The sequence below is a fragment of the Perca fluviatilis genome, chromosome 14 (genome assembly GCF_010015445.1).
Source record: "Perca fluviatilis chromosome 14, GENO_Pfluv_1.0, whole genome shotgun sequence".
NCBI lineage: Eukaryota > Metazoa > Chordata > Actinopteri > Perciformes > Percidae > Perca > Perca fluviatilis.
In genome coordinates this window covers 14,398,246-14,411,962 of record NC_053125.1, presented here as the reverse complement: position 1 = coordinate 14,411,962, position 13,717 = coordinate 14,398,246, and the positions used below count along the sequence as shown (strand labels likewise).

General features: G+C 40.5%; 1 protein-coding gene across 30 annotated transcripts in view; it reads right to left on the bottom strand.

Moving 5' to 3' along the window:
* Positions 1 to 13,717, bottom strand: part of LOC120573639 (adhesion G protein-coupled receptor L3-like) — a 224,866-nt gene that overhangs the window by 19,615 nt on the left and 191,534 nt on the right. For all 30 annotated transcript variants that reach the window (XM_039823490.1, XM_039823508.1, XM_039823510.1 and 27 more), the window contains 4 exons: positions 10,734 to 10,943; positions 7,829 to 8,049; positions 2,192 to 2,258; positions 222 to 313 (listed from right to left, as the gene is read on the bottom strand). In XM_039823490.1, the coding sequence (XP_039679424.1) occupies positions 222 to 313; positions 2,192 to 2,258; positions 7,829 to 8,049; positions 10,734 to 10,943 (590 nt within the window). The remainder of the gene's footprint in view (positions 1 to 221; positions 314 to 2,191; positions 2,259 to 7,828; positions 8,050 to 10,733; positions 10,944 to 13,717) is intronic.

The window sequence follows — 13,717 nt, the reverse complement described above, 5'->3', positions numbered from 1 at the left end:
CAGAGTAACATCCAAACGTCCCTCTTTAACCAGGAGTTCATTAAACTGAAGGAAATGTCGGTTCAAAACTGAGTTGCATTAGATACCATTCAGCTGTCAGAAAGCATTTGGTGGACACTCGCATTGAAACAGTCTTTCCATTTGTAACAAAACGTCACAGGGAGTGCTATTTCTGGATTTTGAAACTTGAATGGATGTCTGTGTGATCTGAGTGCTCTTACTTGATGTTGTCCAGGCAACCGGAGTCTGGTTTCAAGATGGCCGTGTGATGGAACATCTTGTAGAGAGCGATGCCCAGGAAGATCACATTGAGCTGAGAGAAAGACAGAGATTCCCAGAGAGAGAGAGAGAGAGAGAGAGAGAGAGAGAGAGAGAGAGAGAGAGAGAGAGAGAGAGAGAGAGAGAGAGAGAGAGGATGTATCTGTCCTGTTTCACTTCCATTCATTTTAAATCAGAGCACTTTGTAGCACAGAGCTGGAACGCTGCAGCCAGACTTGGTTTTCCACTTTGCCAAACAGAGCACAAAATCCAGTGACACCTGTGTGGTGGTATACAGACTAAACAGGGAACAGTGAGAGAAGACAGCTGCATACTTGTGTGAGGGAGCCTTTCCATCTGACTTATTCACACTTAGAGACAACACAGGGAATAACTGCCACTGCTTTTGTTTCTACATCTAGAAAAAAAAAAAAAAAAAACATTTGGCATTGATTGAAATTTTTTTAAATGCTTGAAGAACTTTCAGCATTTATACCATCATGTTCCCTGCTACATTATATCACATGCAATGACAGCCTTTAATGTGTGGGATATAGTTTCATTAAAACTATGATGTGCCCTAATAGATTTTCCATAAAATAGGACACATTTTTAATATACCTTCCTGCTCTCTGCAAGTGGTGTACTACCTAAGTTTGCCAAACACACTGTAATTGGTCAGAAAAAACTGCTGAATATAAAAAAAGTAACATTTAACACACCCACTCTGGTGTATCTCATTATTTTATTTTCCTCTGTGAGTCAGTAATCACAAATATAGATAATGACACACACACCAAATTTGGTCACGGCTTGGGAGGATTTTCAGAATGACTCCTCAAAAATGAAACAAATAGTAAGCTTTCTTTTATTTTACAGATGTTTACAGTTAACATCAGGCTAATACGAGTTGCATATTATAAAAGGCCATTTTTAACTGCTCCAAATGCATCTATGCCCAGACCCTAACCAAATAACCAGGGGTGCAATTGGATCTAAGCTCTAGCCTTCTTTCCAACATAGATATTCTCATTTGTAAATCTAAGAGAGAAAGGGGCGAGTCAGAGATGCATTGGGAATGATTGCACCAAACTGGAGCGTGAAAGTGCATTATGCATGTTTGGATTTAGTATGGAGCTGGGCAGTAAGAGTTGTGTTAAGAGTTGTTGGAATTCCAGATTTTGGGTCCCGTGGGACTAAAGTATCGTTCCATTTGTAGAAGTTGAGGATTATCATTAGTTGATTTACTGATTCCGAATGTTTATAATGATGGCTGACTGGTGTCTTGGAAAATTAGGAGCACATCTCTTGTGGCACAGCAATATTTACAGCTTGGCATTAGCTTAAATACTTAGATGAACATCACTCTGACATGCTGATTTAAAGCAGTTGGATCAATAAAATAAAATTAGATATTTTTATTAGAAAATTGGGGCTGTCCTAGTTGGGAGAGACACAGAAAGTAAGCGTGTGTCCTCCTTGCATAATGCTTGTATTTCTGAACCCAGAGCTGTCTGTGTGCCTGCGAGGAGGAGATGGAAAAAGGTACTGGAGTACGAGTTGGAACGGGAACAAAATCAATCATAATCGCAGTGCGGATTACTCAAACACTGCATACTGAGCAGAGTTCACTCTCTTTCTCTCCGTCTCACTTCCTCCCCGTCTCACTTCCTCCCCCTCCTCTACCCCCCAAAATATGTCTCAGCTGGTGACTGTAGCGGGTTGACAAAGTGCAATATATTCTTTACAACCCTCATTTGTTTTTCTAGACGGCTCTGTGCCCGGCGGTGGCATATATGCTCAACAGGGCAGAGAAAAGAGGGTGGATAGGAGCTAGAAAAAGGGATCTCGGTGGACGATTGAAGCGACGACCCGCAGGCTAAGTAGGGTTAATGACCATGGGGCGGGTGGGGGTGGGGGGCTTGGAGCTTACCATAATTATCAAGGTTGCTGGTCCTATGAAACTCCAAATGAAGTAGGTGTCCAGGCGAAGCCAGCAACTGCAATGAAAGAGATTGAGTGAGAGGAAAGAGGGATATGAAGTGAGAGGGAAAGGTTTAGTATGAGTAAAGGAAGTGAGGGGGAGAGAGAGAGAGAGAGAGAGAGAGAGAGAGAGAGAAAATATTTGAGGTTATAGCTTTATACTCCTGCTTAGAGGGTATACATCAAGTAGGAGGCTGGAGTGACAGAGGAATAGGCACTTCAAAACATAGATTGCCACAAGGGTTTTAAAGAATTATGGCCATCAGTAGGAATTTTGAGAAAAAGGGTGCTTTCAGTGTCAATGACAGCAATAATGATGGGCTTTCATTGCCAAACAGAGGCCTGTACTACGAAGCAAGATCAACATGGCCTGGATTTCTTTCAGTTATCCGGCTTCACCTAACCTAACAACTGTGGTCCCAGATAACCGGTGTCACGAAGGTGGTTATCAACAAGTTCAATCAACCCAGGTTTGTCCAATCTAGAGACGCGCGCGTTCACATAAAAGAGGCGGTGTTTGCGCACCACGACCAATCGCAAACATCTACCAGAGCCGCATATTTTAAACAAGAAGAGCAAACTATAATTCTACATAAATATGAAAAACACAGATATTTTACAGGGAAAACGCAATACAGTCGCTGCTTCCTAAAACAGGAAGGAAAGCTGGCAAAAAAAAAAATTGCCGACGCTGTAGATGCGTAAATTACTCTTCAATATCACTTCCCTACGGACCCTAGCGGGCAGTGGGAAGCGACTGTGAGAGCAAATAAAACATATAAAAACATAATTCAAACCGATGTGCGCATTGGCGACACATGGCTCAAGAAGCCGACAAATAGCCAATATGTAATTCCCTCCCATTAGAATATATATATTTCATAAAAATACCCATCAGGGAATGTTAACGGGGTTGTCGGTCTCTAAATGTTTTAACTTTTATGAGCGCATCTCTCTCTCTCTCTCTCTCTCTCTCTGCGCACCGGGCTCCGCCTGATCTTCTAAGAACGGTGACGCCGTTATCAATCGAGTAGGCCTATTGATTGGTCAGTAGGCGGTGCTTTTACACCGGTTGATCTCTGATCTCCAACTTACCCTGCTCCCGACCAGGTTAGGTGTTCAGCATGAGTTACCACGGCGATTGAACCCGGTAACAACTGATCCACATTCGTAGTAGAGAAAATCCTGGGTTGAGCCTTAAGTTAGCTCGTTAACGCCAAATCCTGCTTCGTAGTACAGGCCTCAGGTGTACTATCAAAGTTAAAGAAATAACAGGGGTGAGGTGTATCTAAAACTGTAAAGGATGTATGCTGGAGTGACCAGACTTTACTGTACTTCCCTTCTGTTTCAATGTATTGGGTTAAGGTAGGAAATTACCATTACAGATGATAATTTATGGATGATTTGATTAGGTCTCAATTGAATCCTAGCTGTATCACTCCGAAGGAATTGGATTGACCTTAACCCTGACAGACATGGACACACACAGTCCTCGAGCACTCAACAAAGTGTCCTACATGTTCATGTTAACTGCGATTACTCTGTAGGACTGCTGTAATTATGTCAATAATTGAATAACGCTCTCCTGACCTCACACTTCATATCAAAACAGTAGGCATAGTCAATTATTCTTCACCGAGTAAAACTCAATACAGACCAGAAGCAACAGGGCCAGTGGAAGGTGGCAGTGCTCCTTTGAAATGGTTAAAAAAAAAACATGATTCATGACCTGTGGTTGAATTATTAATCTTTTAATCTCCGCTGCTGCAGCAGATAGAAGCCTCCATTTTTGGCCACTGGAAAATTACAGTTCAAACGGCGTGTTGTCATTCAGGCTGACAGGGGGAAAATGGAAGTGGCTTTAAGTATTAGCTTTAATTCAATAGCATTTTAAGGCAAATGGAAGCGCATGGGGCACACACTTAGAGGTACACACCACTGGGGATTCTATTGTACAAAAATGTACAATAGAATAGCCAGTATATATTTCTCTAAATATGGCACACTGCTTTAAAATAGGATTCCTGATGAAAGGTTAGGTGTCTTTTCTTCCACAAAACCTATTTTCATAGCAAAACAAAACAATATACAAGGATCCATGATATGATGAATGCTATTGTGGTCCCATTCTTTTGGAAGAAAAACAATAATTACAGCAATATAACAAGAAAATTGAAAATTCTGCTAAAAACCTCAACTAGTAGACAAGATCGTACATGTTTCACTTTTTGTCGCCAAAGAACTTGCAGTCAAACAAGAGAGAACACTGTATAAGAAGTGATGGGACAAACATTGACTGCTCCTTTGTTGTTCCTGGGACTTGATATGTCTCCCCCTCACTGATATCAATGGATGAGAGGAGGCAACACAGAAAAACACATATGCATGCATAAAGCGCAAACAAAAGATGCACAACGTACACGGAACTCTGGCAGCTCATCAAAGCACATGCTCCGAACGGTTATAAATTATGCTGAATGTTCTATTGTTTTTTTTCTTCTTCTCCTTCAGATCATAGAAAGATTTAAAGACGTGGTGGGCGTTGGGAGCTGCGGGCTGTCTTTTCTTTTTACTACCTCCTCTAGCTCCACTTCTCCACTGGTGTCATGGTTGTGCTTGGCTTTTGGAGCACGTCTAGTTTCATCTCCCCTCCTGGTATGTTACTTTGTGTACAATTTCATTAGTAACCAAGAAATAAAAACCATACACATGTGCCAGTCAAAACACAAGCTGTGCTCATGCCAACAGTATCCTGGCATTCGTGGCACCAATCTGCAACTCTGAGACAGGCCGTCCTTTGAGCCATGGCAGCTTAATCTGCAAAGACGTCTTTGCAACAGAGCTTGTCATATCATTGCCGTGATAGTGAGCTGATGACCAAGAGAGTGAGTGAAGCAATGTGAAATAACTGGAGGAGAGAAACTTTTGAGCACATTTTGCCCAAAGCTATGACTTTTAAGACTTGTGCATGGTGTTTGGTAACATTTGTTTAAGGTATTCTGTGAAGCTTGGTGCTATGGTTCTGATAAGCAGGTCCCAATTATGTTTGTAGGTATGTAATACAAATTGCTGTAAATGGTTTTAAGCAAATAAACCATAAAAACATTCTGCAGCAATGGGCCAGCAAAAGGCAGAAGAGAAAAAAGAAAAATTTTAGGTCAAGACTCTAAAGGGGCAGCTACACGTACAAGGCCAGAGTCACATGACATACGGAGACAGCAGAGGGCTACCTTTTGGTAGCCTTGCTAGCTTGTGTACCTTACAGTATAAAACCCACAAGTAGAGAAGCCCACACAACTGCCCTTGGGAAAACCATACTATAGCTTGTTTTGGTTTTGCAAGTTATCAATGCAAAAATAAAAAATAAATATGATTATGAGAGAAACAAGCTCCCTTAAATAAAGACTAGCATAGAAACCTCCTGACATTTTTGTTGAATTTTCTTGATTTTATGTATCACAGTTTTATTTTTTACAAAAAAATTCTAATTCTCTAATGCATGGGTCTGTTGACAAGCAAAAATAAATAAATAAAAGCTACATAGTCACACCCACAACTATTGTCGTCTTAAGATAAAAGTGAATAGCTACAAGTAAACCGAAAAGGTTTCAATATATTCCCCTCCAAAAAAAGCATGCAACATGTTTGTTTTGGTGAGACACTAAATGTAAACATAAGCAAATGCATTATTTACAAAAATACTTCAAGGGGGGCCTTTGACAATACCCACCACGTTTGCATGCTTAATGGAACGGACTAATGTAACACCAACTAGATAACTGAAACAAAAAAAAGTAATTCTATCTCGAGTTTAAAGGAGGTTTGATGTATTACTTTCATTAAACTGGAGAAATTACACAGGATCGCATCCTTGTTTTGCTGACCACTGGACTCAAGAAGAGTAAAGTGCCCTGCTCAAGGGCACATTTAAAGTAATCATTCAGAGGTACTGAATGGAAGTCGTACTTTACTTTCCTGGGTTCAGAGATTCCTATTTGATCTTGGACAGGTGACTTCACAAGCTTGCTGACCTACAGGCTGCTGCAGCCTTTTTAAAGTGCTCCGTTATTATGAGCCACTGGGACATCAGCCATCAACTAAACCTGGCTCACCCTTGACAGCAACTTGTTCGATATTTCTGCTCAACGTGAGACCATAACGCTGCCATGGTCCCCAAATCAATTTGCGGCAGGACTATGTGCCTTCCCCCACCTTTTGCTATTCACCACGTGTCACGTCTTGTCCCTTCCCTCATCCTTCAATGGCTGCGAATAATTGTTCCACCGGTGGCAGGCTTTAATTATTCACATGATGCCAAGGCTCAGGCAGTGGCAGCTATCACCTCATCCATCACCAAGAACTATGGCTCCGCCAATCTACAAATGCACTGTCTACCAGTTGCGTTGTGTGTGGCAATGTGTGTGTGCGCCATATATGATAAACATCTTGGAAGCAAACTGCTGATGCTGGTCTTCATTATTTTTAGATGGGTTTGAGATTAACAGAGAGTAATGGAGGGCGATCCGCTGCTTGGCATTACACTGCTTTATAGACCACTTTTTAATTTCAGTTTACGGTATGTAGCCTCGATAGGAAATACAAAAAAGGTAGTCTCTGTAGCTGACCATCTTTTTGTTAATCTCCTGTCTCTTTCTCTCTCTCTCTCTCTTTCACTCTCCATCTCCCTGTTCATACTCATTCTCCCTCATTCGCTTCTCTAAATCTCTCCAAGCACGTGCTATGATTTGCGCATCCTAAAATGCTGAAGACATTAACCGCAACATCCCACCCTTCATTCAGCAATACTATCTTTGGAAGTTAGCATTTTTCACTGTCAAAAACCATGTCAATTCAGCAGTAGGGAAATGTATGCAGCATGAGTAACCGTTCTGCTTCATGAAAAGTTGATGATGAGCAATAGCTATTGGAGCGTCATCTGCGAGATTGTTGAAGCCCCTTTTAAAAAAGCAACACAAACAGTGTAACACAGTTTTGTGTGGCTGCAGAAACACACAGAATGGTGGGGTTAATGTTTAAGCAAAGAAAATCTATTGTTTTTTTGGTTTCCCCACTAAAACCCACCAGATCAGGGTGTAGACTCAATCGCCAGATTCTACATCATTTTACAAAACTGTGAAAGTATTATTATCATTTCAATAGATGAAATATCAACATTTGATTGCTTTCTTTGGTATCGATGTCAACATATTTGGCAAATTTAACTGTTAATTCCAGTAACGCTAACAGGCAGAAATGGTAGCGGCGACTGTATCTCGGTCGGTACAGCGGATTGGTTAGGGTAGGGTTAGTGGTTTGATCCCCGAAGCCCAGGATCCTACACTTCCCATAATGCAATTTGATAGCGTCTTTCGACGGCTGGAAAACACCCACATCTTTCAACCTCCAGTTTATAAAGCAGGCTTTTCTACTCTTGCAAAAATAAAGTCAAAACAATTATTTTGTATAACTGATTGTCTCGTATGATCTTTCGTGTATTACATGCAGAAAGGAAAGCCAATTCTTCTGCAGCATTCAGAAAGATTGTTAAACCCTAAGGTGCTCACAAGCTTGCTCCACATGTACTCACACTCGATCGGTGCCGTAACTGCGGTAGTCCACTGCAGCAGAAACCGCCACAATTAGCGCGGGAACGCCGTAGCCCACCATGTAGAAGTAGCGTCGACGTGAGTGCTCGCTCTCAAACACCTCCACCAGCATGATGTAGAGCTGCACGCCCTCCAGGAACATCCATGTGAACGCTGCCAGGAAGAAGAAGTGGAGCAGGGCAGCGAAGACAGCACAAGCAATCTGGGAAGGGTTTATAATGGCAGACACGAACATAAATGAGGGAGATAAAAAAGAAGGGAGATGTGAGTATTCAGTTGAAAACACATTCAAATCAAATCAGTTTAGGGCATTTCGGTGATTTCCTGAAAGATGAAATACCTTGCTAGAGGGCATAATATGACTTGCAAAGTATGTCATCCAAGTGACTGTAACCGAGCAGCATTTTCTGACCTCTGCATGTTTGTGTCTTACCAACAATTAGCATTGCTAAGCTTTGTTTGGCTGAAGTGATTGGATGTTTGCCTGTAGTGACTGGCAGAAGAACGCCGCAGCTACATAACCCATGTGGTCTTGTTTGCTGTAGCTGGCATGGCTAAAAGAGAGCGATATGAAGAAGCAAAGTCAACAGTCCAAGAGCCATTTGGAGCTCATTGCATTTGATACGGTGGCCAGGTGCGAGCACATAATGTAGTTACACACTTCCTGAGCTGACAGAGATACGTACAGGCGAGACCTGAACACAGCAGACTGTCAATCCGCATGTATGCACGTGCCCACACACTTTCTTACAATAATGAGATAAAGTACTGACATGGATTGATCTAATTATTGGCACATTTGAACATAACTAGCATAGTTTGTCACTGAAATGGATTCAGTTAAATAACTAAAAGGTTGAGTGGACATTAATTGCAGTCCAGGAGAGGGATCTTAGAGCCGCGCTGTGAATCACACCCATAAAATGTTATGGAAGGGAAAGGTGTAGGGCCGAAGCATTATCTTCAACTTCACAGGGAAGTAGCTTTGCGGCTAAACTGTCGCCCGTGAGTATAGGTTCTGATAGTTATGGTGATATTTGAAGTGAGTGTGATTTGATAGCATATCAATTTTTTTATTTCTATTAATCATAATTTACTTGCACTTATGACACAGTTGTGAATTGTTGGTATGCTTGGGATAATATGCTATGAACAATGATTTAAAATTTCTAAATAACAAAAATTATTAACAAGACGATTAGTAATACGATATATTCCACTCTCTGGCACCATTATAAATTCACAGACACAGAGATCATTTCATACTGTGCTCAGACGATCACTCCAGCTTTTTTTTTCTCCCTCAGAGAGCAAAACTTACTGTGTACTCTGCCTCATTAGCAAGCCAAAATGGCATGATTGCAAGAAGCTGTGGGTGGAATAAAGTCCTCCGCCATCCTGTATACATGTAATGACTCCGCATTTGTCTACAGTGAAAGTTGAGCACACACACTTGAAGAGGACTGTGCAGTGACAGCATGCCTCCACCTGCTACCACAGCTGAGCTCTTACAGGAAAAGTAATGCCATCCAAACTACAGTTATAGTAGAAGACACGTAAGTGTATTGAACAGCTTAACCCAGATTAATTTGAAGTGTTGACAAATTGGAAAACTGCAGGAGGTGGTTGGGGAGTGAACGGATACATTTATGTTAGTATGTGCGGTATAAGAGTGATCTAGACATTAGGATGTGACAGTGAGTTGGCAGGTGTGTGTTTAGGACAGCGTATGTGAGAGTAATTTCAAGTATGGGTTTGCTTCTGTGCAACCAGGGGACCAAGAGGTTTGTTGAATAAAGAGCATCCAATTATTTTCTTTGAGTATCTGGTCTCAGTGAGCCAGGCAGAATCAAAAAAGTTCAAGGTCACAGGCACTCTCCTGCAAGTAGCACTCCCGGCACAGCAGGACACCTAAGATTACATTTTCTCAAACAGATTCTAGGCTCTTAAATCTAGAGAAGAGAATATGGCGAACACTCCTCAGGGGAGGTTAATATAAAACTTCCAGGGAGCCCTTCTAGCAACCCCAAGGGACTATATATTTGCAAAAAGATTTCCAACAATATTTGTGATTCAAGACTTTTTTTGTGATAGGTGCAAAGAGAGGAACATGTCTTCATTTATTGACACCTATAATGCACCCCTTAATGATCTGTGTCTACATGGTTTAAAAGCAATACAATATTATTTCCATATTGGCCAAATATGTCATGTTTTTGTACTTTAACGTAACTACATTGTTGGCACCTTCAAACACATTAGATTACCTAATGAAATTAGTTTCAAGTCAACATTTCAGACTTCAGATTAACTTGGTTTAACCCTCATTGTTTATATTCTGCACTTAAACAAACAGTTTGGGAAAAACTCGCACTCGTCTTCGTTTTTCTTGCCAAGAGTTAGATGTGAAGCTTGATCGCATTCTCAGGTCTGAACAGTAAATACTGCGTGTAGCTGGAGCCAGCAGCAAGTTAACTTAGTTAAGCATAAAGAGTGTAAAAACAACAATTTAATGTTCAACCGGGTTATGGCAATATTATTTCTCAGAGTTCAGAGTTGTGAATGATATATATATATATATATATATATATATATATATATATATATATATATATATATATATATATGTATTTATTTATCCAAATCTTAGCAAGAAAGATAATAAACATGATATAATAATAATAATTTTCCAAAAACACTGTACTATTCTATTACCCTCTTTTTTTTTTTTTTTTTAATAAAAAATATTTTTTTTTTAATTTTTTTTTTTTTTTTTTTTTTTTTTTTTTTTTAATGGGTTTGTTTTTTTTTTGCAGTACTTTGTGCAACATGCTCAATGCAATGGTACTAAATAAATCAATACTCGTCTATCAGTGGCAGTCTTACCGGCTGGTCACCCCGATTGATCCCCACAAGGAACAGGGACTCGGCGATGAACAGGCTGATGCAGAGGTTCTTATGGATGGTGTTCCGATCACTCTGGAGGCCGCGGAAGAAGCAGAAGGTGAAGAGGCTGATGAGCAGGCAGACCAGCGACAGGAGGATGCCAACCCAAGTAATGACATCAAGAAGCATGTCATGAACAGGGTCTGTGTTCTGTAAGATGACGAGAGAAAGTGGTCAACAACATCCAACCCATTGTTGCTTGACATCATGTCAGAAAAGAACTCTGAAAAATTATTTTCTTGTTATTGTACCCTGTACCACATTTTAGTATTTGACAAGTTGTGTGTCATGTTGGGATTCATTTGTAAAAACAAAACAAAAAAATGAAAAAGTGACCATTCTGTCAGCTTTTATTTTCATTATTAATATTTTTTTGAGGAAAATGCTTTTATTCAACTGTCCAATAAACCACTACAGAGCAAGCCACAGGTGGCAGATATGAATCATAAATTTGTTAGTGTGAATCAATCTAAAATGCCCCCCTATTGTTTCATTTTGGTCAGGCAACAAAGTGGAACAAAGTGAGCAGTCCAGAGGGCGGCAGGTGTCTAAGACCAACACAACAGGAATACAATCAAACCGCAACATGGACAATAACGTCCACTGTTGCTTTTCAATAATTTTCTCTTTTAAAATAGTAATTTGCCACCATAGCCAGTTTTGGGCACTAAAAAGCCTTTTGCTGACAATAAATGTGTGGCTTTGCAGGAGAGATAAGGATCAACAGTGATTCCAGCGCAGACATTAAAGAGAATTTACATCAGTCCATAAAAGCCAAGTGCACATAGGGATACTTGGACAGATGTGGGGAAAACACCCTTTAAACAGCAGCATCTGCAGAATGACTGACTTCTGTGGCCTTAAACACGTGAAAACAAAGACATGAGAAGCAACATTCTGCCAAGAACCTGACAAGGTAAAACTGTAGAATTGGAGCTTGATTAGGAATGTGAAATAGGTGCCTTTCTTGCTTGATCAGCAAACTTCATGGAAATCCTCTAAAACAGTGGTTCCCAAACAGGAGCTCTTGTGCCCCACAGGGTACATGGAAATATTGAGGAGTAGCTCAACGGATAGTGATGAAATACAGATTACACTTTTAAATTCCACATGCATGCGGGCAGAGCAGTTGTAACAGTTTGCTGTAATAATACTGCAATGAAATCAATAATTTGTTAAAATAGCTAAAAGTAATAGATTAACAGTTGAACACAGCTAAAAGTAATTGCTAAACAGTTTAAATAGTTAGCTAAAGGTAACAGATAAATAGATAGCTAAAATAAATGGATAAATGGTTGAAATTAAATTAAGAAGAATTAAGAAACTACAACTACTACAGCTACTGCTGCTCCAAGTAGTAGCCTAGTGCACATGCAAAGATTGACAGTTCAATTGTATAAAAATATTGTAATACCCATATAAACTCATTACAATTAAATATCTAGTTAAAAATCAATTCAAAAGAACACGTGGAACATGGCAGGTGATGTGGATGAAGGGGTACTTGATTCATCTGACACGGCTGTGGGGAGTACATCTGACTCTAAAAGATTTAACATTGCACAAGCACATGTCAGCGAAGCAGATGCACAGATTCCCTGTACAATTCACATCTGTCATTAGCGACTGCACTGTCATCTGACTATTTCTTATCATGCTACCAGTGGGGAAGAAAAGACTTGCCAAGACAGGATTCCAAAATATAACACAGGCATTAAATACGTGTCTTCTATATGTGAAACATAGAGATGGGCATCAGAGAGATAATTACTGTATGCAGGCACTCTGGTCAGCTTTTAAAGCTTCTTAATTTCCCAAAGGGATCCTTCTCTCTTTCAGCCTGTTGGGCATTGATTTAAAAAAGGGAGGAAAATAGTGGAGGGGGGTGGGGGGGTGTAATTTTAAAGAAATCTGCCAACCTCCACACAACTGACTGTCATCCCTGCTGGGACCCAAGTACTACCTGGGTGGAACTTTTCAGTTTTGACATGACGGCAACGTCTGAATGCTAATTAAGATCAAACAGGCATTATTTTAGCACAGATGACTACATTACGTGTTCTTAAATGTAGACAGTTGATTAGCATTGACAGGCAGTTAAAATACAGCACAGGTGAACGCTAAGCTAAACTCCTTTTGACTGTCTATACGTCAAGGACTGACACTGTATATTAACTACCACACTTAAAGGAACACGCCGACTTATTGGGAATTTAGCTTATTCACCGTAACCCCCAGAGTAAGACAAGTCGATACATACCCTTCTCATCTCCGTGCGTGCTGTAGAGCTGTCTGACGGCTCCAGCGGCATCAGCCCATCACAGAACAGGCAGGTGAATGGTTCCAGTAATCCTACTGCTCTGAATAAGTGACAAAATAACGCCAACATGTTTCTATTTACATGTTGTGATTTGTAGAGTCACAGCGTGTACAAAAAACAACGTAACATGAGACACAGCCATCTTCTAACCGTAAACAAACCGGGAACTATATTCTCAGGCGGAAGAATATAGTACTTGGGCGGAGTGATATGCTCGCAGCAAGCCTTTCTGAGAATATAGTTCCCAGTTTGTTTACAGATAGAAGATGGCGCTTTTCTAATGTTACGTTTTTTGTACACCGCTCGTGACTCTAAATCACAACATGTAAATAGGAACATGTTAGCGCTCTTTTGTCACTTTGTCACAATTCGAGCAGTAGGCTAGTTGGAACCAGTTACCTGCAGGATCTGTGCTGGGCTAAGCTCACTGGAGCCGTCAAACGGTGCATACGCCGTACTGAATGAAAAGGGGCGGTATCGACTTATCTACTGGGGGTCTGATAGTAATCGTCTAAATTCACAAAATCGTCGTGTTCAAATCTAGAAATTTGGCTGTTTGATATCAAAGGTGTGTATGCAGTCTTGGCCTCCAGCAAATAATTCT